Source organism: Ambystoma mexicanum, chromosome 10 (genome assembly GCF_040938575.1).
Source record: "Ambystoma mexicanum isolate Mex_15411 chromosome 10, UKY_AmexF1_1, whole genome shotgun sequence".
In the NCBI taxonomy this organism is placed as follows: Eukaryota; Metazoa; Chordata; class Amphibia; order Caudata; family Ambystomatidae; genus Ambystoma; species Ambystoma mexicanum.
The window spans coordinates 518158406-518184821 of record NC_090932.1 but is presented as its reverse complement, the minus strand read 5'-3'; the positions used below and the strand labels follow the sequence as shown (position 1 = coordinate 518184821).

Below are 26416 nucleotides of genomic sequence, written 5' to 3'. Positions count from 1 at the left end.
GGGGCGGTCATTGAACAGTCTGTTTTCCCACCATTTCTCTTCATTGCCCGGCTGCCTTTCCAGACACAGATAGGACACCCTTTAAACTCGGCCCCACATGTAATAATAAGAACATGTGTATCGACAGAGTGTGCAACCTGTGTCTGAACCGCGACCATGACAAAGGGCACTGTCGAGCCTGCAAGGTCTTTAAACGTAAGACCCTTACAGATCTCAGAACCAAGCCCTGGGCCCATCACGCCATACAGGCTGAAGCCGCCATGGACGTGGAGGGAGTCTCCAGTGACGGTAAGGGTGACTGGGAAAATCCAAGTTCCCAAGTGCAAGCCCCCGACCCTAGAAGACAGTCCGGCGGCTCTGTTTTGGGAACGAACAAACACCCAGATTTACCGTCTAGGGGGAAGATCGATAGATTCACTGTCCTCTGGGCACTCGAAAACCCGGTCGCTCCATGACAGGTCCCTTAAAACAAAGGACGCCGCCCATAAAACTCCCTCGGCCGAACGTTGACAGACGAGGCAGAGGCCCTTTCAAATGCCGAAAGTCAACGTATGTCATCGAAACCGACAGGAAAGTCCAAAAATACAGGGTTATCACAGCTGGTTAAAAACATGTCTCAGAAAGTCTATTAAAGGCTACTCTTTCCAAGAAGTCTTCCAAGAGTTCTGATCATAGAGACAAGTCTCATAAAGACACAGGCAAGTATCATAGGGAAAGGTCTACCCCTACAGAAACTGTAACTGCCTCACAAGAAGAGGATGAGAGTCCCTTAAGTGAGGCCTTACATAATAAAGGCCTACCCACACCAACACCCCTAGTCCCTGCCATACCTTACCTTGGGGTCATCCCCAGCACAGCCTTATGAACAGCAGAGGACATAGATGGGGTGATGCCCAGAATTAAATTTTTTGCAAATCTCAGAAAAAATCCCTCATGCAACAGAACATTTTCAGATCACACCTCCTCTCAGCCACTGTCTTCATTGAAGCCACCAGCAAAAAGGTCTTGCACTTGACCTTCATGACATCCATACAGACACTGAAGGGGATCAGAGGGAATATCACTACTGTGATGATGAGGATGAGGATGATGAGGGAGAGGGGTATACTATGTCTTCTCCAATTCTACAGGATTCCCCAGTGCCTGACTCCCCAGTAGATAATCAGCACTTATTCAATGACTTACTAATTAAAGCAGCTGAGCACTTTGGTATTCAAACTCAGGAGACCCAGCAAGACAAAGATTTTGTCGAAGATATGCTGGGAGACAAAAAAGCTGCCACCTAGTTCATACCCATCTTAAAATCGGTCCAGAGAAGAATTCAACCTTCACTGGAGACACCCAATCAAACAAGGGCAGTAAACCTGCGGATAGAAAAACTGTTCCGCCTTGCGCTGTCTGATACCTTATACATCAGGGTACAGCTTAAATCAGATTCGCTATTTGTCACAACTACTCGGAAGTGGGCAAGTACACCACTAGACTCGTCAGAGGCTCCCCCAGACAAGGAGTGCAAGAAGTTGTATACCATGGGGAGGAAAGTTGCAACTTCGGAAGCGTTTCAAACTAGAATCGCCAACAATTCCACACTGTTGGCGAGCTATGACTGCCATAAATGGAACGAGATTACTGCCCACATCGACTCTGCTCCAGAGCCTTTAAAGTCTAGACTTGCCCTAGTAGCAGCGGATGGCAAAGACACTGGCAGGAGCTTGCTTAAGAACAACCTCGACACTGCAGATAATGCAGACTGTATTATTGCGGAAGGAACCATTATCAAGCGTCACGCTTGGCTTCGCCAATCTGGATTCAAGCTTGAGACCCAGGCAACTTTACTCAACATGCCAGTGGAACCAACCGTACTATTCAGCAAAGTGGTAGAGGACGCTCTGAAATCTGCCAAAGAGGAATATGATGCCCTCAAGTCCCTTGGGCAACACACTAATAAACAACCTGGCCAAAGGGGCGGGAACAATTTTCGCCATTTTCGTGGCCAAAATTCCCAAAGAGGCTCCGGATAAGGTCAAGTTCATCATGGAACAACAGCCAGGGTCAAGCATCGCAGGGTTATCCAAGAGGCCAGCACAGATACCACAGCCGGGGGAGATCCTCCACATCTAGAGGTGGAGGAACGCCTCCCAAATAATGACAACCTGCTTCAGGTCCCCTCCCATGCCTCCCCAGTAGGAGGGCGGATTTCACACGTCACCCACGCATGGGAGGGTATAACCACGGACAAGTGGGTGTTATCAACAGTAGCGAGAGAATATTGTGTGGAGCTCCTGGAAAGACCATCGAACCACCTCCCGCGCCAAAGAAAGACATGAAAGAAAGAACAAATCCTCCTGGTAGAAGACGTCAACGCGCTGCTCCTCAAGGACGCCATCCAGATTGTGCCGTCCAACGAGGTGCACAAGGGTATTTATTCAACATACTTCCTTGTGCCAAAAAAAAGATCTAATCAAGCGCCCAGTTTTGGACTTAGGCACTACAAACACTTATGTAAACCACAAAAGTTCGCATGACAACGCTACAAGAGGTAATTCCCCTGCTAAAACGGGGGGATTGCATGGCAACATTGAATATGAAAGATGCCCATTTTCATATTTCAATGCTCCCAGCGCACAGAAAACTCTTGCGGTTCAAGTAACAAACCAGCTCTACCAATTCAAGGTGCTACCCTTCGGAATTGCCTCAGCTCCAAGGGTATTCACCAAGTTACTGGCAGTGGTAGCGGCGCACCTGCGCATGGAGGCAATCCCAGAGTACCCCTACCTGGACGACTGGCTGATCACAGGAGAAACACCCCATCTTTGCCGACAAAACACGCAAAAACTTCTCTTTCAATTGGGCTTCTCAATAAACGAGAGAGTCAAGTCTTGTACCAAACACAAGAAAACAGTTCCTAGGAGCTCTATTAGATACAAGAACAGGCTCAGCCTTTGCATCCATGGAAAGAGTGCAGAACATGCGTTCGGCAAACACCCCAGTATCAAGCCGGTCTCCAGATAAGCGTACGCAAAGCAATGCTTTTGCTAGGCCTGATGGTATCGTGCATATATCTAGTCCCACACGCACATCTGCGCATGCAACCTATGCAGGAGTGGGTGGAGAAACAGTGGTCTCAGGCAAGTGGTCAGTGGGATGATCTAGTGGTCGTTTTTCCCCAACACTAGTTCAAAACCTACTCTGATGGTCGAGAGAGAATCTGTTGAGGGGAAAATCCTCCCACAATCTGGAAGCACAAGCGATTGTCACAACAGACGCATCACTCTCCGGGTGGGCGGCTCACTACCTTCACCACACAGCACATGGTCTGTGGACTCGCATCACGGCACAGAACCATATCAACCTGCTGGAACTTCTAGCAGTATTCAAAGCACTTCAAGCATTCAAAGCGCAACTGACGAACCAGTCGGTTCAGATTCGACTGCGATGTTCTATATCAACAAACAGGAGGCACACACTCTCCAAGTCTGTCCAAGATCGCAAAAAAATATGGAAATGTGCACTCAGACAGGGAATATCCCTATCCTCCCAACACATTCCAGGGGTACTCAACACTCTAGCAGACTCTCAGAGCAGAGATCCCCTACCAGAGAAACACGAATGGCAACTAGACTCGAGCATCGTAGACAACATCTTCTCTGTGGGGTTACCCCACACTAGACTTGTTCGGTACAGGAGAAAACAAGCAATGCCCAGACTTCGCATCCAGGTTTCCCCAGCCAGACTACAAAGGGAACGCCCTATGGATGAACTGGTCAGGGAAATTTACTTACGCTTTTTCCCCCCGACTCCATTAATGGGCATAATAGTGAACAAGATGCACAGAGAACAAGTGACGCTCATCCTAGTTGCTCCCATGTGGGCGAGACAACGTGGTATCCACATCTGCGCAAACTGGCGATGTGCGATCCCATCAAACTCCTGTGCCAAACTAACCCGTTAACCCAACATGGGGGAACAGCAGTGCACCCACAACCGCACTGAAGGAACTTGGCAGCATGGCTCCTGAAGTCATAGAGTTCGAACACCTTAATCTACCACAGGGGTGTATGGATATCCTCAAGGAGGCAAGCAAACCAAACACTACACACTGTTATTTCGACAAGTGGAGGAGATTTGTTATTTGGTGGCAGTCAAAACAAATAAATCCCATAGAATGTACTCCTTCACACATTCTAAATTACATGCTCCACTTGTTAGACTTGGGGTTAGTATTCAACTCTATAAAGGTCCACCTGGCGTCTTTATCAGCTTCTACCACCTCTCGAAGTAAAGTATTGTGGTGGAAAATTCCAGTCATTTAAGACTCCACCCTCCAATTTCAAACCCACCGCCAGGATGGGATCTCAATGTAGTACTAGCAAAGCTCATGGGGCCCCCATTCGAGCCTATGCATAAGTCAAGGTTTAAACACCTGACCTACAAGACTGCCTTCTTAGTGGCTATTACTTACAAAATAAGAGTTAGTGAATTACAACCATTGTCAGTGCCGAACCCTTTCTTTATTATCCATAAAGATAAATTGGTTTTACGTACTCATCCTAGGTTCTCCCCTAAATTTATTTCCAAATTCCACGTGAACCAATCGATTGAGCTTCTGGATTTCTTTCAGAATCCAACCATCTCAGCTGAGGTAAAACTCCACACACTAGATGTGAGGAGGGCGGTCCTTTACTACGTAAACAAGACCAGGCCGGTTAGGAAAACAGATCAACTGTTTGTCTCCGTAGCTCCAGGCAGAGAAGGAGACTGCATTTCCAGAAATTCCATTTCCCGATGGATAGTCGAATGTATACAATTATGCTATTAATTATCAAACAAGACACTGCCTTTTACACCAAGAGCTCACTCCACACAGAGCACAGGAGCTACTCAGTCTTTTATCGCAAATGTCCCCTTACACAGCATTTGAAAAACAGCTACATGGAGCTCAGTATACACTTTCACTCAACACTACTGCATTGACACCCATTCCAAAGCAGATACACGGGTGGGACAAGCGGTTCAAAAACATCTATTTGCTGCTGCTCCTACTCACAACCCACCACCTTCTCCTAACACTGCTCACTAATCTAAGCATAGCATGTGATCTAAGCAGATTCCACACGCCTCAGAAGGGATACATTACTCACCGTAATCATATTTCTGATGCTTGTATCTGCTTAGATTCACACACGATTCCCTTCCTCCTCTGAGAGAAGGTGCATAGATGTTATATGAGCTTCTGTTATCTATCTGCTTGGATACACCTGTACTCGCGCTACACTTTATGCCTCCTCATGTCAAAACAAAAACAATCTGAGGGACCTCGAAGCGTGAAGGACCATGGGTACAGTGGACGTCACACTAGGGATAGTATTACTGGCACGCCCTATCGACATCCCTTTTCGAGTTTAGAAAACAACTGTAATACTCAGCAGCTTCCACTAGATGTCGGACTATGCTTAGCATAGCATGTGAATCTGCGCAGATACAAGCATCAGAAATACAATTACGGTGAGTAATGTATCATATTCTTTGAAAAAACTTTAGTTAAGGGACAGTTACAGTGATTATATTGAACACAATAAAACCCTTGACATTCAGCAGCTGTGGGAAGGGATGATCCTCAACATGGTGTTCACCAGTTGATGACCCCAACGATCTAGAGGTGTTATTTATGTAGCGCTTACGCCTAAGTGCTTCCTATATAACTCGTATGCATATAATATCTCCCAACTGGAGTTTATACTCATTTGACCTCGGAAGGCTGGAAGGCTGAAAGGCTGAGTTGGTCTTGCCGGAATTTGAACCTGCGACCTGCCGATCACACAGAGACCGCAGCAGCAAACACTCAACCCACTGAGCTATCTTTCCGAACCTCTTAATTTGTTTGTCATTGTGAACCCCATCTTTTATATATGTGTTCATGGGCTTTGCAACATGGGGGAATGCTGTGTTAAGATGACGTCCCACAGCCGCTGAATTTCAAGGGTTTTGTTGCGTTAAATATGATCACCTGAACTGTCCCTTAACTAAAGATTTTTTCAAGTGTTTTGTTATGCCATAGTTTATTCAACGGCCACTCAACATGGCCTTTGGCGTGGCCACTGTACATGTTTCACCTATAGGTTTCCTTGGGGCCCACTAGCCACGCCTTTGGCCCTGTTCAGTGAGCTCGGCCTTCGGCCTTGCCCACTGTATATTTTAATAGATTAGGTGGCCGCTGCACATGTTGCACCAACAGGTTTCTTTTGAGCTGACTGACCAGGGCCACTGACACAAAGACCCATTTCCCCCTAGTAGATGTGATCACAACAAATGCCCCTCGTTTATTTGATTTCCTCAGTTTCCATTCCCCTAATAATCCCTTGGTAACCTTGCGCTAACTACATCGATAATGCTAGAAAATTAAAAAGGCCTCACAGGTGCTCACCATGTGCTGCCTCCTTATTCCCAAAGTCCCCCTCCCATTGCTCTGTACTTTGGGTGACACATTTTAATTTCCGAGTGCGTCTTGCGTTATCGTGGCAATCTCGTGAGATTCGCCCATTATTCCCCCAATAATGCGAAAATGTCTGAACTGTTACTGGCTCCCAGACCACCCCCCAACTTCACATGATGTCCTCTTTCTTTAATTAAGCCAGTACTCGTCTCTGGACTCCTGCAGAGCAGTAGTCCTTTCGGCAGTCTTCCTGTGAGAAACCCACAGATACTCTGCAATGGCTATTTCCACTGTGGGAGGGTGCTAAGAAAGAGATTACTGATGTGGGGGGCAGGGGGGGATGAACACTCCAGGAATAGTCTGACCATGCCACAGTTTCATGCTCTTGTGCTTTCCTGCAATTTCCTAAGGAGTAATTGTTGGTATATCTCACATGACTGGCATCTTGCATAGGCTGCATATCACAGTGCCTGCCCCCCCCCCCACACACACACACACACACACACTTTAGTCGCTTTCCTCCAGCAAGCTCAAGTTATCCTAGACTCATGAATAGGTCAAAATAGTAGTAGCAACCAAAACATTGTTGGAATGCTTAGGAGGAAGGAGGGTATTATATTAAGTGGCTGTTACTTAACACCAGTGCCTCTTTGTGGCTACAGAGAAGTGAACAAGGTGAGAGCCAACATGTTCAGAGCATCTATGTACTCTGAGGAGAGGGAGGCATGCTGCAGAGGTGAAGCTCACTCACGGGGCGAGAATAAGGAGAGGCTATGGATTGAATCTTCTCACAAGTTGCTACAAATAGCGCACTGTGCAGAGATGCATGATATGTGATGCCCCTGTTCTCTCTCCCCTCCCCTGCCACTACCACCACTCTCCTCCAATGATGAGACTGAGAATGATGATGGTGAAAATGAGCAAGGTGAAGGTGACCCATCCGAGTCCAGGATGCAACACATGCTCTTGGAAACCAATGATGCCAATAAAGGATGTGAAGTGCCACAGTCACAGAACAGAGAATACCAAGCTTCTTTCACCTTCCTACAAGAGCTTTCAAAGTCAATAGAATGGGAGGATATCCCCCCCCCTGAAGCTTAACAGAATATGCCTGTGCCTGCTTTGCCTCATCTGCAAGGGCAGCCAAGGAGCAGAGGGGTCATGCCCTTCCTCTTTCTGGGCCATCTGCTGGGGAACCATCACTGTTTATTTTTTTTTTCAAAGTATTTTATTGGTTTCGTGATAAGGTGAGACAATACAAACTCGTGAATTAAACAAGTGAAAGAAAAAAGAGAAAAGAAAGATAGGAAGAGAGGAAGAAACAAAAGGAAACTTAACTTAAACAACGATAGTCTTCGTGTGATGTAGCAAGTGGAGTTCGTGATGGCGGTTCAGTCCAGGGTGTAACTTCTCAGGAAGTGGAGGGGAACAGTTGCAGGAGACATCTACATTGTGATGGTGGGAGCCTGTTACTACAAACCACCACAGGTATTCAAGGGGGCTTATGGTCCGCATCGAAGAGCATGTCCATCAGAAGGGCCTTCCAGGCGACCAGGGAGCCGCTTGTGGCGTCCCCGCTGGATGTAGTTCCTTCCTGCCAGGCTCTGGTTTCTGCAGCTGTCCATCTCGCCATTTCGTTTAGCCAGCGCTCATGTCTGGGGCCTGCGGGTGTCTTCCAAGCCATCGCTATGGTCCTTTTAACAAGTATGCATGAAATGTCCATTAGTTTCACGAGGTGTTTGAATTTACTTGGTCTGGGGTATGTACCCAGTAGGCATTCTCCTGGTGACCATTCGTATCGCTCCATACCGGCGTCTCTACAGGACTGCTTGACTTTTGACCAGAGTGTCATCACTTTGGTGCAGGTCCAGAACATGTGAATCATGTCTGCCCTGTCGTTCCCGCACCATGGGCACACTGGTGGGACCTTCGCGTTGAACGAGGCGACTCTGTGGGGAGTCATGTAAGTTCTATAAAGGACGTTCAGCTGTATCTGGCCAAATCTGGAGTTTCTTGACACTTTCTTGGGGAATATTAGTGCTCTTTCCCATTCTTTATCAGTGAGCGGGGCTGCGAGGTCTGCTTCCCATTTTGCCCTCAGCGTCGCTCCCTTAGGGTTAGGTTTATCGATGAGCTTGTTGTACAACCTGGAAACCGGTCTCCATCTATCGGAGAGGTCATACATTTCCTGTAGTAGAGGGTCCGAGGTAGGTTCCTCCGGCCAGGAGGGCCACTGATTCTTGGCGGTGTGTTTGAGCCTATGGTACCAAAGGAACTGGCCTTTGGGTAGTCCTTCGATTTCTTGTATCGATTCGAAGTCCCTGAACACTCCATCTTCAAACATGTCTCCCCATGTGTATATTGCGGCTTCCTCCCACCTCCTTACTATGGGGAGGTCTGCCTCCTTCTTGCACACATCTGCCATTATGGGATGGTCTGGAGAGTATGGGTGTTGCACCTTCCTGATGTGGCAAGTCCTGGTCCATATCTGTCTGCCAAGCCCGACAACCAAAGGGGTTTCCGGAGAGCGGCAGAGGGGATTCCATAGGGTTTCCTTGGGAGTTAAGTTGGTGTGAGGTTGCTTCAGTAGCCCCAGTTCGGCTGAAGGTTCGTCTGACAGCCACCTCGTGATGTGACTGAGCTGGGCGGCCAGGTAATAGAGCTGGAGATCTGGAAGTTTTATTCCACCTTCTTTATGTGGCAGGGTTAGTGTGGCCAGTGACAGTTTATGCCTGTGAGGTCCCCACAGAAAGTCCTTGATGATGGCCTCCAATTTCCTGAAGAAGGGGGGCCGTACATAATGGCAAATGTTCACAAAGAAGTATAAAAAGCGGGGGAGGATTATCATTTTGACAATCGCCGCTCTCCCCACCATTGCAAGTGGGAGTTTGGACCAGAATTTTATAGATCGTCGGAGGTTGGTGACGGCGACTTCCGTGTTGTGCTCATGTGTGAGCTGTGGGGTGTGGCTGACATTAATCCCCAGGTATCTGAACTTCTCGGGTTGCCATTTTATCCCTATGATCGGAAGGTCCTCTGCTAAGACGTCTCTCAATCCGGCCAGGGGGAATGCTGAGGATTTGTGTCGGCTAAATTGGATTCCGGAGTATCTCGCGTAGTTGTCGAGTACCTCCAGTGTTGTCGGTGCATTGATCTCAGGGTCTTTTAAGTACAGAAGAACGTCATCTGCGTACAATGATATTACGTTATAAACGTTGCCCACCTTAATGCCGGCGTCAAAGAGCTGTTGACGAAAGTATAAGGCAATCGGTTCCAGTCCCAGTATGTACAGCATGGGTGAAAGTGGGCATCCTTGTCTCGTGCCCCTCTGTATTTTCCAAGGTTCTGAGACTATTCCGCCTGTCTTGACCCTGGCCACTGGGGAGTTGTAGAGAACCTGGACCCATCTGATGAAACCATTTCCGAAGCCAAAAGCACGCAAGGCCTCCACCAGCCACTCCCAGTAGATGGAGTCAAAGGCCTTAATGGCGTCAAGTGACAATATCGCTAGATCTTCCTCCGAATCATGAGTTTCGGCCATGATGTGTTGAAGCCTCCTCAAGTTGGCTGTGGTGTTGCGACCTGGGACAAATCCGTTCTGATCCTCATGAATTATGGACCCTAGCACTCTAGCAAGTCTGCTGGCCAGTATTGAGGTGAGGATCTTGCTATCGTAGTTGAGCATGGCCAGGGGTCGGTATGAGTCGCAGTCGGTGGGTGGTTTGTGGGGCTTAAGCATGGGGATGATTATAGTTTCTCTCATGGTGTTGGGGAGGATCCCGTTTGTATAAGCTTCCTGGTAGACTTCGTGTAGGATGGGGGTGAGAATGGGCTCGTATGCTTTATAAAATTCCGGCGTGAGCCCGTCGCTACCCGGGGTCTTGGAGGTAGCGAGCGACCTGATGGCCCATCTTACATCGTCGAGAGTGATTTCCATGTCTAGTTCAGTTCTCTGTTCGCTGGATATTTGGGGTATGTCGATCTCTTCCAGGGTGTCTATTATTTCTGTGGTGGGGATCCGGGCTTCGTGAGCATATAGTTTTGAGTAGAACTCGGCAAATGCTTTGTTGATCCCCATCTGTGTCCTGTGGGATGCACCCTCTGTGTCTATTATTTCCGTTGGTAAGTGTTTAGGGTGCTCTCTTCTGCACAACCAGGCCAACAGCCTACCTGGTTTGTCTGATTCCCTGTGGGATCGAGCGGTGTATGTGGCGAAGTCAAATTTTTCCAGCCTGTCCCAGGAGAGCTGGCATTTTTCTCGGGCCGCTTTCAGTTCCGTTTCGACCTCTGGGGAGGTGTCAAGAGTGGACTCTAAACGGGTGATCTCTGATTCTTGGGCCTCAAGTGACGTCTTTAGTTGCCTGCGGGCGCCGCCAGCTCTAGATATGATTTCTCCTCTGGTGACCACCTTCATGGCTTCCCACAGTGTGCTCCAAGTGGAGACGGATCCTTTATTGATTTCGACGTACTCTTCTAGGCTCTCGGCAAGGTCCTCTCTGAACTGGGGGTCCTCTAATGCCGCGGAAGGCATTCTCCACATGGGGATCGGGGGTCTGGGTCCCCTCTGCCGCCATTGCATGATTAACGGAGAGTGATCGGAGATGGATCTCCCCAGGTACTCTGTGGTTATCGCCAGCGGGGCCTCGTCACGATCGATGAACAAGTAATCTATCCTTGTGTGGACATTGTGTGGGGCTGAGTAATGTGAGTAACTCCTGTCGGCTGGGTGTTGTATCCTCCAGATGTCCACTAGGTTGAGTTGGTCCAGTGTTTCTGCCATAGCACGGGTTGCAGGGTTGCTTGATTGGGGGGGGAGGAAGTGATCTGTCCATAGTTGTGTCCATGACACAGTTGAAATCTCCTCCCCATAGGAAGGTTTGGCCTCGGTGGTGTGCCAGCTTGGAGCTCAGTGTGTTGAGATAAGACGGGATTCCGTGTTGCGGGAAGTATGTGTTAGCTAAGCAGATCGGGGTCTGTTCCATAGTTCCCCACATTATTCCGTATCTGCCGTCCTTGTCAGATTCACATCCGTGTAATTGGAAAGGCACATTCGGGTTTATCCATATTAACACACCCCTTGCGTATTTGGAATATGGGGATCCCCTCACAGTTCCCTCCCATCGGTCTGCCAGTTTGGACAGAGCGTCCTCGGTGAGGTGCGTCTCCTGTAACATCGCTATCGAGACTTTCTTCCTTCTGAGGTAAGATTGTATGCGGTTCCTCCTGAGGTACGAGCCCATTCCCCTTACATTCCATGTCATGACATTGAGTTGTGATGCCATTGGTGCAGTGTTCTGGGTTTGGCGTGGGGGACAACCGTGGTGGGCCGATGTGGCATCAAAGCGTGGTTGGTAGGTTGTAAGCGATGGGCCTCTGGTTCGTCGGTTCTTGGGGCGTATCTTGTGGCCATCTCGATATTTTCAAGCATCGATGGGACGAAGACTATAAAACTAACTAAACTAATAACATAACTCAAACTGGTGCGCCCAGCGACTACAACTATGTCGCGGTGCTCAGGCGCTCCCGCGCCGTCCAAACCCATCCGGGAGTCGGGCGCGAGTTGGGTCGGGCAGAACTCGCCCGGTTGGATCTTTCGCTGGGGGCGGGGCTGCTGTGAGGCGGCGAGGCCAAACGAGGGTCGTTTCCATACGATATACTGTTAATTGGGATACCTGCTTGGGTCCGGCTGTTTATGCTTCATATGTGGGTGGTGTGGAGGGTCCCTGAGGTCTAGCTCTGCTCCCCCGAGGTTCAGTCTTCCCCACCTGGGTTATCTCCACCGTCAGCAAGGTTATTGTCCTCTAGCCACATGTTGGCTGCTTCCGGGTTTTCGAGGAAGATTGCTCGCCCTTTGTGGATAACTTTCAGGCGGGACGGGTACAGCAACCTGTATTTAAGGTTCAGTTGGCGAAGCCTTGCTTTGATCGGAACAAACGAGTTCCTCTCCCTCTGTACTTTCTGGGTATAGTCCGGGTATATGGAAATCTTAGAGTCGCCCTGTACAATAGGGCCAGTTTCCCTGGAGTATCTTAATATAGTTTCCCTGTCCTGGAAGTTTAGTATCTTGGCTATGATTGGCCGTGGGTGTGAGCCGGGGGGGTTCGTTTCTGTAGGGACCTGTGGGCCCTCTCCACCGCAAATCCCTGAGTCAGTTTGCCGGCCCCAATCTCCTGTAGCAGCAGGGTTTCAACATAGGACGTGGTATTTAGGCCTTCATTCCCCTCCGGGATACCTAGGATTCTGACGTTCCCTCGTCTGGCCCGACCCTCGGCTTCCTCTGCCCTTTCTTCTAGGAATGCGACCTTCCTTTTCAGATTCGAAACTTCAGATTGTAGGGTCGCCGTGGCCGCGGACCCCTCCTCTGTGGTTTTCTCCATGGCCGTCACCCTTTCCGTTAGGTTGCGGGCATCTTGGCGAATGAGTTGTATGTCTATTTTGAACTCGTCTATCTTGGAGTCGATGTGAGTCTTTAATGAGGCGATAGCGTCCATTATCTGGGAGTGATTATCTTTGGGCTCTGTCTCTTGCGAGCGAATGGTTTCGGTGGAGCTGGCCCTGGCTTGGGTGGGAGTCTTTGCCCTGGCTGAGACAAAGGAGTCCATGGTGGCGGCTCTGGTTTTATTTTTGGCGGCCATGTTGGAGGCGTAATAGTGGTTACCCTGGAGTCCTGAGTCCGGAGGGGTGAGGTTCAGGGCCGCTCGCTTATGTGGCCCGGAGTGGTGTTCTAGGGTGGGTTGTGCCCTGGGGAGTTATTGTTTTCAGTGGTTGGAAGCTGTCCAGGGCGCATGGGGTGGAGTGTTCCTCTGTGCTTTCTGGTGCTTTATCCGCTGTCCTAGCGCCTGTGTCGCTGCCCCTGGACTTGGGGGTGATGGTGTTGGGGCGCTTAGGGCAGGAGTTGTCCCCTCTTGGTGAATGAGTCCAGTTGGGCGGCCTAACCGCGAGGACAATGCAGCCTGTGGTTGGGGAGGGCAGCTGGGGCCGTACTCACAGTTGTTCGGTGGGTTGGGGCACCGTCGCGGCTTTCCGGGTCGTTCCTGATTTCCAGGCCTTTGGGCAAGGTGACGGCAGCCCAGTGCCCCAGCAGCTCCTCCGGCCCAGCCTCCCGGCGGCGATGGTGCCGCCGCGTACTCCCGTCCCCGGAATATGCTCCGTGCCTGTTTTCGGGTAGGTCGCCGGTGGAGGGGAGAAAGTCAGAGGGAGGTGAGCTCCGCGGTCGGGCGTTGCACGGAGATCCCCACCGCCGTCTCCGATATGTGATTTGTGCCGCGGTGGAGCTCCTGAGATAGAGCAACGCCGGCACGTAGTGTCGACCGGAGCCTTCCGGCGTGGTGGGAGAGGAGAGAGGCGAGGATCTGGTGCCAGCCACGGTCGGATATTGGGATGAGGCCCGCTCCGCTGTGGTGCTCCTCTTCGCTGTTCACCGCCTGGATGTGCTGGCGGGGGTGCTCCGCGGAGGCCCCGCTAAGTTCTGTGAGTCGCCATCTTGGATCCAGGCGCGGCGGGGGGAGGGAGCGCGTTCGAAGACCAGCGCTGGCGTCTGGGGGGCCGGAGAGTCCGACCCCTCGAGCAGGTTTTGTGCGGGATCGCCTCACACACCACTGCGTGCTTCTCAGCGGGCTGCTATCCCGCTGAAGCCGGAGAAAAATGATTCGGAAACGGCGTCTCGGCCGGAGCTCGGCGAATCAGCCTCTGCTCGCCATCGGCTCCAGGCCACGCCCCACCATCACTGTTTATTCCACCTGTGCTCTTTCATCTCTTGGAGTATTGCAGCGCCTTCTCGATCTCCTGGACAAGGCTCCTGGTGATTTTATGGAAATAACACTGTAAAAGAAACACAAGAAATTAGCAAAGGACATTTGAAACTTTAAAATCGAACTGGTGTACCCCTACCTTTCATCGGACTATAAGGACAAGGAGAGAGAAAGAACAGCGAACCTAACCGTCACAAACCGGAACACACGCAAATGGGTCTCCTTTACAGGTACATCAAGTTCTGGATCATCCTCTGATGACCAGCCTCAAGCAAACAATAGATACCCCCTACAAGGCTTGTAGGCCTCCAATGGTTCCTTTTTTAGGACATGGGGTCCCAGAGGAGGATTCCGGGGCTCACCTCCACCAGCACCGCCACAAGCAATGCAACAATTCTTCCATTACCCAACCATTCAGCCAACAGGAGGAGACGCAACAACTGGCAACACTGAAAGAAATCCCTATCTTCAATCTTTCAGGGCTACAGCTAAGCACAGATGAAACAGCGGTATTAGAGATGGGATTATCATTCATCCCGACGAACCTCACGTACTGGTTCAGACTTGATACTGAACTTTACAATTTCTTCAGAAACATCAAGAGAAAAGGCTTCTTCAAAGAACAACCTGCCATCTCCCTACCACCTGATTCCGGCCTCAGAGTGAAATCGGACTTCAACCCGAGGGACAACGAAGTACCGGCAGCCATCATTTCCTTTGAAAAATGTATCAAACAAGGGATTAAAACACTACAGGAATATCATCACAACCAGCGCCACAACATGACACCAGGAGAACGCACTGCACTCCCTTTCAGAAAATAAAAAACTAGTTATAAAACCAGCGGACAAAGGGGGAGGCATAGTTGTCCAGAACACCACCCAGTACAAAGCTATGGTACTGAAACTCCTGAACGAGGCAACCAATTACAGAAAGCTGAAAAAGGACCCTACATCAGAAATAAAGAGCAAGATCCAGGAGGCAACGACCTTTGCCAGAGAACACAACTGGATCACAGATAAGGAGGCAGCCTTCCTGAACACTTGAAGAAAGAACGCTGGCTTTCTACACACTCCCCAAACTACACAAAGACAAACTTATCCCTCCTGGTAGACCGATAGTATCAGGTTGCGGGTCCATCCTGGAGCCCATTTGTAAATTTATTGACCACTTCCTGAAACCTCTGTCAAGAAACTCCGACCTACCTCAAAGACACGATGGCCACTATTTTCTTGTTTGAAAACACAACCTTCAACACGAACGAGGAGCTGCTAGTTACAATGGACATTGTCAGCGTCTATACCAGCGTCTATACCAGCATCCCCAAGATGCTGCGGTGGAATGCTTGAGGCAATACCTGACACACCATATGCAACAGAGGAGGGTCCCTACCAGTTTCATAATAGAATTGCTATTATAAGGGATGTGGTCCAATACATGCCCTCGCTTTGTTTGGTGTGAATTCTGCTGTGAATGTAAGGGCTTCTTAGTGGCCGAAATTATCTTATGGCTGCTATCTTAAAATGGATCCATCAAAGCTACTGGCGTTTCTCCCTACCTGCATCATTAGTAGCAGGAACACATTGAGATCTTTGGTGGGATACCCCGACTAATATACTGACATGCTGCACCCCCAGTATTAGAAAGACCAACCTGAATTTGCAGCCACTGTGAAATCCTTGAAGTCAGAGGCTGTTTGGGAACCCAATAGTCCTAATGGATCTCTAGCACATGATATCGTAGAGGTGGTAGTAGTCTTACAAGGTCCGACTTCCGAAATCCTACATGACCATCTTGGAAGGGCCTTCAAAATATGACTAACTACAGAATAGAAAACCATTACTGGTGACATTATACTAATTCTATACAATGTTGTGGGTGCTGTATATTTTTTTTTTAACTGGGTTATTTGCTGCTCCTGGCATTATGCACTTTTTTAACATTGGGACGGTCTAAAATGTAATGTTAGCAATAATGTATTGAATCCCTTTTTCTATGCTTCCCTCACTGTGTTCTTCCCTCTCGGTTGCTTCTGAAAGCCAGGTTCACTCCATAAATACCATAATGGGATACAAATGTTTGTCTACTTATATTTTGAATAACTTTAAACGTCAACTCATAGTGCCTACATCTCAGGAATAATGTGAACTATTCTTTGAGTGCCATGTACTGTGAGTTGACAGACCACTATTGAACAACATACCACACTGATGCTCTGCTCTCCTTTCTTTTTCTTTTCAGATTGCAGTAGAGCCGCTGAACAGCTCAAAAACAACCCACGCCACAAGCCATATCTGGAGGGGGTCTCACTCCATCAGTTGGAGAAGCTGTTTGGAGTGCTGCGAGGTCACCTGCGGGGACATAAACTTTCGGAGACGCTTGAAGAAATTCGAAGGGACACGACACTTGATCCAGATGAAGACTTAAACAAGCTGGATGATAAGGAGTTGGCTAAACGAAAGAGCCTGATGGATGAAACGTATGAAAAGAACCGCAAGAGGAAGGATGACCCTAACTTCCAGTACAATGTGGAGGTGGAGTTCACACAACAGCTGGAATCCTGTGAATGGGATGCTGAATCCGAGGATGATGCCTGATTTGACTCTGCGCAGGTTGTTCTAGAAGACAGAGGACCCAAGAATGTGTTACAGAAGTCGTAATGTAAATCATTGATCGACTGCTTGCACGCTCCAGCTTAAACATGATTGAAGGAACTTGCCCTCTTTTTTTCCCGTTCATTCTCCGAACCATTATCTCCCTTTAAAGTTCAGTCAGTTTAGATCCGTCCATGCCACAAAGAGTGAGTTCAAGTTAATTCCCATGCATTACTGGACTGGTGTGCCTGTAAAATGTAGGTATTTGGCTCTTTCTGACAAAAATTGGAGCTTCAAAATATACTCTCCCTTGTTTTATCAGCCCTGTGTTGCGCATTAGCTGTCATTTGACTCTAAGATGCAAAGAGCTTTGATCTTTGTTATAAAAAGGTCATGTTGATCTCCCTGGAATGTGTGTTATCTTCTGGGAAAACATTTCTTAATAGGTCATGCTGTATTTTCACTTTTTCAGTGATGCTTTGGATCATTTTCGTAAATAACATCATCCCTGCAGCACATGTTCAGGATTTTTACAACATGAAGCTCCTCTCATGTTAGCATGTGTAACACTCCATTCCCAGCCGCCAGGCGTGAGAATGCTACATCATCCTTAGTAAGCTATTCTGTAATTTATTGACTTGCCTCCAGTATATGTGTTATCATGATGAAGGGGGCATTTTGTGCTTTCCCAAGGAACACATTGCACCTTTTTGTATATAGTAATTTTTTTTAATAAATGCAAAGTACTTCATTAACTATTTCAGTGTTCTAGTGGTATGCATATGTATGTATATGTGCATGGTTGTATTTCTGTTCCGTTTCTGTTCATCACCCATCTTCTCCAAGAGAGGATATATGTATATGCTGAGTCAGAAATCCCTTTTTGGTTATCCTTTTGCTAAGTCTCCTAGACTTGCTGTCCTACCTGTTTTCGTTAACCATGAGGTTTTCCAAAGTCTCACTGAAGACTGTAACTGCATTATTGATTTACTGCCCTAAGTATCAAACATGGCTACTGGGTCAGGGTAATGTAGAGCGCCTCACCCAAAAATTGTCAGAGTTGCAGCTGGTGTCAGCACTTCATTTTTTAAGCTGTATCACAGTGTAGCCATGTTCTTACTGTCTTGGTAGTAACAGAAACCTGACTGAGGTTGATTTTAGGGTTACTAGTCTTTCCATCGAAAATTAACCATGGCAAATAAAATCCATCGAAATAAAACCAACTAAAAGAAATTCATGTCATTTTTTGAATTAAAAGTGCATATCCATCGAAACCTTTCCATCGACAATGTGGAACGGTTCCATGGAAATAGCAGATGTAAGAGTAAAGCACCCTATGTTGTAACATAATGAAAAGTGACAGTTGCTTATAACGTCGCATTACCCATTTTGTGCTGAGCGAATCAAACTGATTGTTGGAGCAAACTCAGTGAACATTGTTATTTGAAACTATTGGTAAGCATTTTAATTCACCACAATAACTTATAAGTATTGGGAAATCATTCGGTAGTGATACTTTAAAATGTAATTACTAAGATAGGTGTCTTTCGTTTTACAGTCGAGAAAAATGGCAGCGAGAATGGAATTCATCACCTCTAAAATGGGGGAATAAGCAACTAGCTTACTTGGGATACACATACAACCAGGAGAAGCAGGTCAATGAACGAGTGTATTGCAAATGTACAGAATATTACAAAAGTAAATGCAAAGGAAGAGCTATCAGTCACGGGGATAAAATAATTCACCAAACTGAGCACAATCATTTGCCAGATAGCACAAATATTATGATTAAAAAAAACAATCCGCGACATAAAAAAAGAGCTAATGAAAACAAGGAAGAGGCAAGTGGATCTGTCATAAAACACGTCTGCACCAAACTGCTGTTCCATGTCGCAGCCCAGATGTCACAAATAAAAACTCTTCAGAGACAAACGAGCAAAGGCAAATAATAAACAAGTTTCCCAAGGTGCCAGAAACGTATAACGAAATTGATACACCACTGGAATTGCAAGTCACTGAAAAAAATGACAATTTCGTGCTGTTAAATAAAAATGTAAATTAACAAAAACGGCTGATATTCGGTACTACACGAACCATGGAGTATCTAAAATATTCAAAAATCTGGCATGGAGATGCAACATTTAAGGTATGTCCAAAATCATTCGAACAATTCTAAAGCATGCATGGAATGATGGAAGAGTCTCTTGTGCCACTAATCTATGTGCTAATGCCAAATAAAACAGGAGACATGTATAAACATATTTTTGAGGGGATTGGGTCCTCCGACGTATTCCATATCTATGACAGTAATCACCACAGCTGTGCTGCTTCGGAAAATCTTTGGCGTCTACGTCGATGATGTCGATACGCCGCCCTCAAGGACCTCCTCCGACAGCCGACGCCGACGTCACTGGATGTTATAAGTAGGACGCACAACGCCCGTAGCCTCAGTTCAGTTTTTTCCGCGAACGTGTTTGCTTTGGGAATCTCGGCGTGCTTCAACTCTTTGGAGTTTCTGTTTCTCGGTTCTTCGAACCTGTTTGGTATTGTGAAGTCTTTCTTCGTGAGGATGTCTACCTTGTCTTCCACACCGCGTCCGGGCTTTAAGTGCGGGGACTGTGGGTCCAAGATGTCGGTTACGGAAGCCCAGGACACGGATGACTGTCGACTGCCAGTCGCTCACGTCTAAAGCCTTGCGGGAGCGCAAGAAGAAGTTATCGGTAGGTAAGGTGTCCAAGCCCCGGAAGTCGAGGTCTGCGGGGCTTTCGACGGACGACTCGAGGGGCGACTCTCCGCGTCGTCGTCGGAAGTCCAGTGGGTCTCGGTCCTGGAGTCTGTCTCGCCACTCCTCTGCCTCTTCGAGGCACTCCCGGAAGCACCGTCATCGGTCGCCTTCCCCGTCCTCATCCGAGGACTCCGCCCGTCGGTGGGTCGCTTACCCCGCCAAGCATGCGACGCCGGAGGAGTGGGCTTCCTTCGGGAAGAAAATGTTGGCGATTCTCGAATCGCAGGGCACTGGTCCGTCCGCGCCTCTGAGTGGGCTCGTCGTGATCAGTCCAGAGACACCGCTCGCACGCCTTTGGGCACGGGTGGTTGTCACGATTCGCGGGAGAGGTCCCACTCAGACAAGGGGAATCATGCCCGGTCTAGGTCCCGGTCCTCGACGCGCTCGAGACCGTGTGAACCGGTGGCGCTGAGGTTGTCGACGGACTCTTTCGAGGCCCCGCCTTCGAAGAAGTCATCGACGCCATCGGCGTCCCGGCCGTCGAGGGACACGCCTCGGGGCCCCGGCCTCGAGGACTATCGGCGCTGTCGACGCCGCGTTCGGCGTCGACGCCGATTGACTCGACACCTTTCGAGGCTGTGTCGACGGGGGTAACCGGTGGCTCGGTGGAACCCCCTAGAAAGGCTCTGGCCAAGGTCAAGCATGGCTTTGGTTCACGTTCTGTGCCTTCTTACCGCCATTTTGAGTTTATTTCAGAGGTGGATGAGGGCTCTGATGATGGCATGGTTCCTGATACGGTGCCAGACGAGATTCTCTCGGGCCATAGACAATTTGAGGACCTTAGGCAGTCCCTGCACGATGCTGGTGGGCCGGACACCTCTCCGGAGGTGGAGTTTTGTAGGCCTGAGCCTGGAACTCATGCCGACTCCTCGTACCGGCGCCTTATGTCAAGGGTCACCGAGTACTTGGGATGGTCTGCTCCCCCGGGGGAGTTTCTTCAGGATGACCTTACGGATATCCTCGACCTTGGTCCACCAACTGACCCGGTACTGCCGTTTAATATGGCTCTACAGAGGAGGGTGGCGGCAGCTTGGACTGCTCCGGAGAGTCTCCCGGCAGTGGGCAAGTCTTTGCTGTGAAAATACCGCCCAGCCAGTAGCGACCCCTGCTACTTGTCCAAGCACCCTATTCCGGAGAGTTTGGTGGTGCAGGCGGCTACGGCCCCGGCAAAGCAGGTGTCGTATCCTACCATCCTTCCTGATAGGGACGACAAGCTGGGCGAAGAAAGTGTTTTCTGCAGGGGGTATGGCGCTTCAGGCGGCCAACTCCATATGTGCCTTGTCACGTTTCACGTACACTCTGTGGAACTGTGTTTCCTTGGAAGCTGAACATATTCCCGAAGGGGACGAACGAGATGGTTTCGTTGCCATGGTTCAGGATGGCAAGGATGCCATGTGTGAGGCCGTTCAGTTGGGTTTGGACATGGCAGATTGCGTCAGCCGGTCCATGGCGGCGAGCACCGTGATAGCAGGTTTGCGTGGTTGCGGAAGTCTGGGTTTGCCCCTGATGTGCAGGGCCGGCTCCCATGCCCTTTGACGGGGAACATCTTTTTGGCAGCAAGGCTGAGAGCCTTGAGAGGTTGCAGACCTCAAAAGCTGCAGCGAAGTCGTTGGGCGCTGCAGTTCGACAACCTCTGCCTTTTCGTCCTAGGGGACAGCAATGGAGGGGAGGTTCCTTTTGTTATTACTCCTCCTTTGGTAAAGCGAGAGGAGCTGCCAGTCAAAGGGCCCACTGTAGGAGTGCCAGTGGTGGAAAGCAAGGAACTCGAGGTGCCAAAGCCGCTCGGGCAGTTGCCTCTTTGCCCTCAGGCAACGCCGCAGCCGCTTCAGCTCAGTCATGAGGCCATGTCCCATGGTTCGCCGGTTGGGGGAAAGCTGGTGCAGCATCTTGCAGAGTGGCGTGCCATTACTTCAGATTATGTTCTGGAGATCATAACCCACGGCTACTGCCTTCCTTTCCGGCAGAGGCTTCAAGACAATCCACCGGGAAATCTCTTTGAAGAGTCCGGATCCGCTCCTTGCGCAGGAAATTCAATCCCTGCTGGAGAAAGGCGCCATAGAACTGGTGCCTGTAGCGGAGAGGAACAAGGGATGGTATTCCCCTTATTTTTTGAATTCCAAGAAAGACGGGGGATTGAGACCCATCATGGACTTGCACGGTTTGAACAAACTCCTCAGGAAGGACAAGTTCAAGATGGTTACTCTCTCTCAAGTCCTCCAGGCCCTTCAATTTCAGGACTGGTTGGTGTCTCTCAACCTCAAGGACGCTTATTTTCATGTGGCGATACATCCAAAGCACAATAAGTACCTGAGGTTTGTGGTTGGCGACTCGCACTTTCAGTTTCGGGTCCTGCCGTTCGGATTGTCCTTTGCCCGAGGGTCTTCACCAAGCTCATGGTAGTGGTGGCAGCGCACCTCAGGAAAGCGGGGGATTCAGGTCTACCCCTACCTGGACGATTGGTTGATCAGGGCACGCTCTCCTGAGCAAGTCCTGGATCATCTGTCAGTCACCTGCCACTCCCTCCACAAGCTGGGCTTCTCCCTCAACTTGAAGTCCCATTTGACACCAACTCAGCGGCTCCAGTACATCGGAGCATTTTCCTCCCCAGGTGAGGGCTCATCACATTCAGCAGATGGTGCACAAGTTTCAACTTGACCTGAGTCTCCCAGCGTTCGAGTTCTTGAGATTGCTCGGCCTCATGGCATCCTGCATTCTTCTGGTGCCAGAGGCCAGGTTGCGGATGAGATCTTTGCAATGGGCACTCAAGCTCCAGTGGTCTCAGTCCTCTGGCAGGATGTCGGACCCTGTTCAGGTGCCATCCTCGGTCGCCCAGGACCTTCTGTGGTGGGCTGACGAAGGCAATCTGATGAGGGGGGCTCCATTTTGGCTGCCCTGGCCGGAGGTGACTATCGTGATGGACGCATCCCTCACGGGATGGGGAGCTCATGCCAACGAGTTGACAGTCAGCGGTCGTTGGTCTCCGTCGGAGTCCAGACTCTATATCAATCTGTTGGAGCTGAGGGGGCTAGCCCTGAAAGCTTTTCTGCCGACTGTGCGAGGAAAGAATGTCCTGATCCTGACGGACAACACAGTGGCCATGCACTACCTCAACAAAAAAGGGGGGGCAGGGTCACTTCCTCTGTGCATGGTGGCAATGCAGCTCTGGTTCTGGGCAATCCAGCAGGAAGTTTCGATCTCAGCAGTTCATCTGGCGGGAGACGAAAACGAGATGGCGGACGCTCTGAGCAGGCAGAGCGCGAGCTCTCACGAGTGGGAGTTGGCTTAGGAGATTCTCCTGGAGATCTTCGCCCTTTGGGGGACTCCTCAAGTGGATCTCTTCACTTCCAGTGTCAACCGGAAGAGCAAGAGGTTCTGCTCGTGGGAATTTCCTCCAAACGGAGCCTTAGTAGACGCGTTCGTGGTGGAGTGGTCATTCCCACTGCTGTATGCATTTCCTCCAGTCCCCGTCATCCCGCAAGTACTGCGGAGGTTACGGAGGTTCGGTTCCCGGATGATCCTCATTGCTCCGGCGTGGGCCCGGAGGACGTTGGACCCGGACCTTCTCGACTTGTCCATCTGCCCTCCACGTCGTCTTCCCTACCGAGACGATCTGCTCTCATGGGAGGGGGGGGTCAGGTTCTCCATCCAGAGGTCAGATCCCTCAACCTTCACGCTTGGTTTCTGAAAGGTTGAGGTATAAGGATTGGGATCTCCCTGAAGACGTGATGGAGATGTTGCTCTCGGCCAGACGGCTTGTAACTAAGTCCCTGTACCGTTGCCGTTGGCATAAGTTCTGCGACTGGTGCAGGGTTAAGAATGTGGATCCTTTTGCATGTGACATTCCCGTGGTTCTGTCTTTTTTGCTTTCTTTGGCCCACAGGGGCCTTCAAGTGGTTACCATTAAAGGTTACCTGGCGGCGCTGTCCATATTTAAGCGCTTGTCTGAAGAGTGTTCCTATTTTAAAATTCCTTTAACCCTTGAAGTGCCACTGACGAGCCGGCTCGTCAGTGGAAAGCGCTCCAGGTTGCCACCGACGAGCCGGCTCGTCGGTTTAGGCACTCTGTTTTGCTCGATCCCTGCAAGGCAGGGGGCTGGATTACCTTCAGTTTCACGTCGGCGTGCGTAAAGCACGTCAACGTGAAACTGAAAGTAAAATCACTGCAGCAGCCATTTTCAGCTGTTGCGGTGAAGAGAGAAGGTAAGAGACCTTCTTGCTCTGCCTCGATCTCCGGCTGTATTTCAAGCCGGAGATAGAGGCGGATGAGGAGAGGGCCACCACAAATGGTGGGACAGGCCCCCGAATAGATGGGGCAGTAGGGTTTGGGCACCCTGGGGGCAGATTGGCACACTAATGTGGCCATTTGCGCCAAGCGAAGTTGAGTAATCAAAGAAAATAATAAAAAATCGTAGGCTGCTTTTTAGGGGGGGCTGAGGGGCAGCCTATATTGCCGGCGAATGTTCTACTGTAACGGGGGTGGCCCTCTCCCCACCCCAAATGGAGGACCCCACCTCATGCATCCCTCCCTGGGGTCAGATGCCCCTTCCTAGGAGCAGATATCTGCCCCAGGGAGGGTTGCATGAGGTGAGGCCCTCCATTTGGGGTGGGGGGGTGTGCCACCCCCCGTTGCAGTAAAACATTCGCTGCCAATTTCGGGTGGCCCTCAGCCCCCCTAAAAAGCAGCCTAAGATTTTGTATTAGTTTCTTTGTTTACCCAACTTCGCTTGGCGCAGATGGGCACATTAGTGTGGGCCTATTGGTGTGGGGTGAGGGTGGAGAGGGCCCCCAAAAATGGTGGGACAGGCCCCCCAGTGGGTGGGGCAGTAAGGTTTGGGCACTCCGGGGCCAGATTGGCACACCAGTGTGCCCCCCTGCACCAAGGCAAGTTTCGTAAACAAAGAAAAAAATGGAAAATGGTGGAACGCTTTTTAGGGCGGGGCTGTGGGGCTCCCCAAAGGGTCTGGGAAGTTTCTAATGAGATGGGGCATTGACCCCCCCCCCCGCCACCCCCCAGCCACAATGGAGTGGGTGCCATGTCATGCAGCCCTCCCTGGGACCAGATTTCTATCTGCTCCTAGGAACGGACGCCTGAGCCCAGGGAGGAGTGCAGGACAGCCCCCTCCCATTATCTCCCCCTGGGGAGGGCTACATGAGTAGGCCGCCCCTCCAATTTGGCCATGTGTGGATTCCCACAGGTGTCCTCTTTTGGAAAATGCGTGGGGTTCCCTGTTTTCCTTGCTGGCTTTGACACCCTAGGCCCAAATCTGTAGGTTGCCCACATGAACAAAATGGGCAGTGGCGAACGGCTTGGGGTTACCAGTGGGTTACCTTTTTCCTTTTGCGCCCCCGGTAGGTGCACCCACACATGTGAGGTACCGTTTTTATTGGGACACGTGTGAGGACGCGGGAAGGTAGGCCACGTGTTGTTGGTGGTGTGTTTCGGTGGGTGGCCAGAGCGAAATGTCTGAGAATTGTCTGCATTTCCAGCCAATTTCAGAGACATTTCCTTGTGTCCACTCACCGAAACACGTCGCCAACAACAGATGATATACCTTCCCGCGTTCCCACAGGTGTCACGACAAAAAAGGTACCTCACATGTGTGGGTGCACCTACCGGGGGCGCAAAAGGAAAAGGGTAACCTGCTGGTAACCCCAAGCCTTTTGCCACAGCACAATTTGTTCATGTGGGCAACCTACAGATTTGGGCCTAGGGTGTTGAAGCCAGCAAGGAAAACCGGGAACCCCATGCATTTCCCAAAAGAGTACACCCGTACGAATGCACAGAGGTCTGATTTGCGCGAAGCGGCCCAGAATTTATTACCCAGAACCCCTGACAAACTGAACATTGTGTTTTCCCCCCACCAAATATCACACTTTGTCAGGGATTGTGGCAAATAAAAACTGGGGCAATTTGCGCAAGGCAGACCTCTGTGGATTCCCACGGGTGTCCTCTTTTGGGAAATGCATGGGGTTCCCTGTTTTCCTTGGTGGCTTGGACACCCTAGGCCCAAATCTGTAGGTTGCCCACATGAACAAAATGGACTGTGGCAAAAGGCTTGGGGTTACCCTTTTCCTTTTGTGCCTCCGGTAGGTGCACCCACACATGTGAGGTACCGTTTTCATCGGGACACCTGTGGGAACGCGGGACGGTAGGCCATGTGTTGTTGGGGGCGTGTTTCGATGGGTGAGACGAGCAAAATGTGCGGGAAATGCGGTTTTTTCCCTACATTTCGGACTTTGCGGGGTGTCTGGGTAATACATTCTGGGGCGATTTGCCCAAATCATACCTCTGCGGATTCCCACGGGTGTCCTCTTTTCGGAAATGCATGGGGTTCCCTGTTTTCCTTGGTGGCTTGGACACCCGAGGCCCATATCTGTATGCTGTGCCGGTCAGCAGAGCGTCTGTAATTCCAGTCTGAAAACAGACTTGGGGTTACTTGTGGTTTAGGCTTTCCCCTTGGCGGCCAGGTAGATTCACCCTCACATGTGAGGTACTGTTTTCATCGGGACACCTGTGGGAACGCGGGACGGGAGGCCATGTGGTGTTTGTGTGGTTTTCATAACGTTTTGACCCATTTGCTGGTGCCCTTTGTCACACAACCCTTTCATTTCCCAAATGTGACCTACATTTAGTCGCTGCTTTAGGCACCATAATCTTTTGTAACCTGCACAAGTCACCAACCCTTGAAAAGGTCTGTCTGTGCTCTTTCAAAAATGTATGCTTGCCATTCCTCACCACATTGGTTTTCCCGATTTACACATGATAAGTGCGTCTGTTCAGGCCGTGAGCGTAAAACTCCTGTGTACCATGGCTCAGTGTTTGGCTTGTGGTATTGCTTGTTTTGTAAAACACA

General features: G+C 49.9%; 1 protein-coding gene across 2 annotated transcripts in view; it reads left to right on the top strand.

Moving 5' to 3' along the window:
* The window catches only part of CEP19 (centrosomal protein 19), a 179427-nt gene extending 161894 nt beyond the window's left edge, over window positions 1–17533 (top strand). For both annotated transcript variants that reach the window (XM_069618086.1, XM_069618087.1), the window contains one exon: window positions 16426–17533. In XM_069618086.1, the coding sequence (XP_069474187.1) occupies window positions 16426–16781 (356 nt within the window). In that variant the 3' untranslated portion in view covers window positions 16782–17533. The remainder of the gene's footprint in view (window positions 1–16425) is intronic.
* The last annotated feature ends 8883 nt before the right edge of the window (window positions 17534–26416 follow it).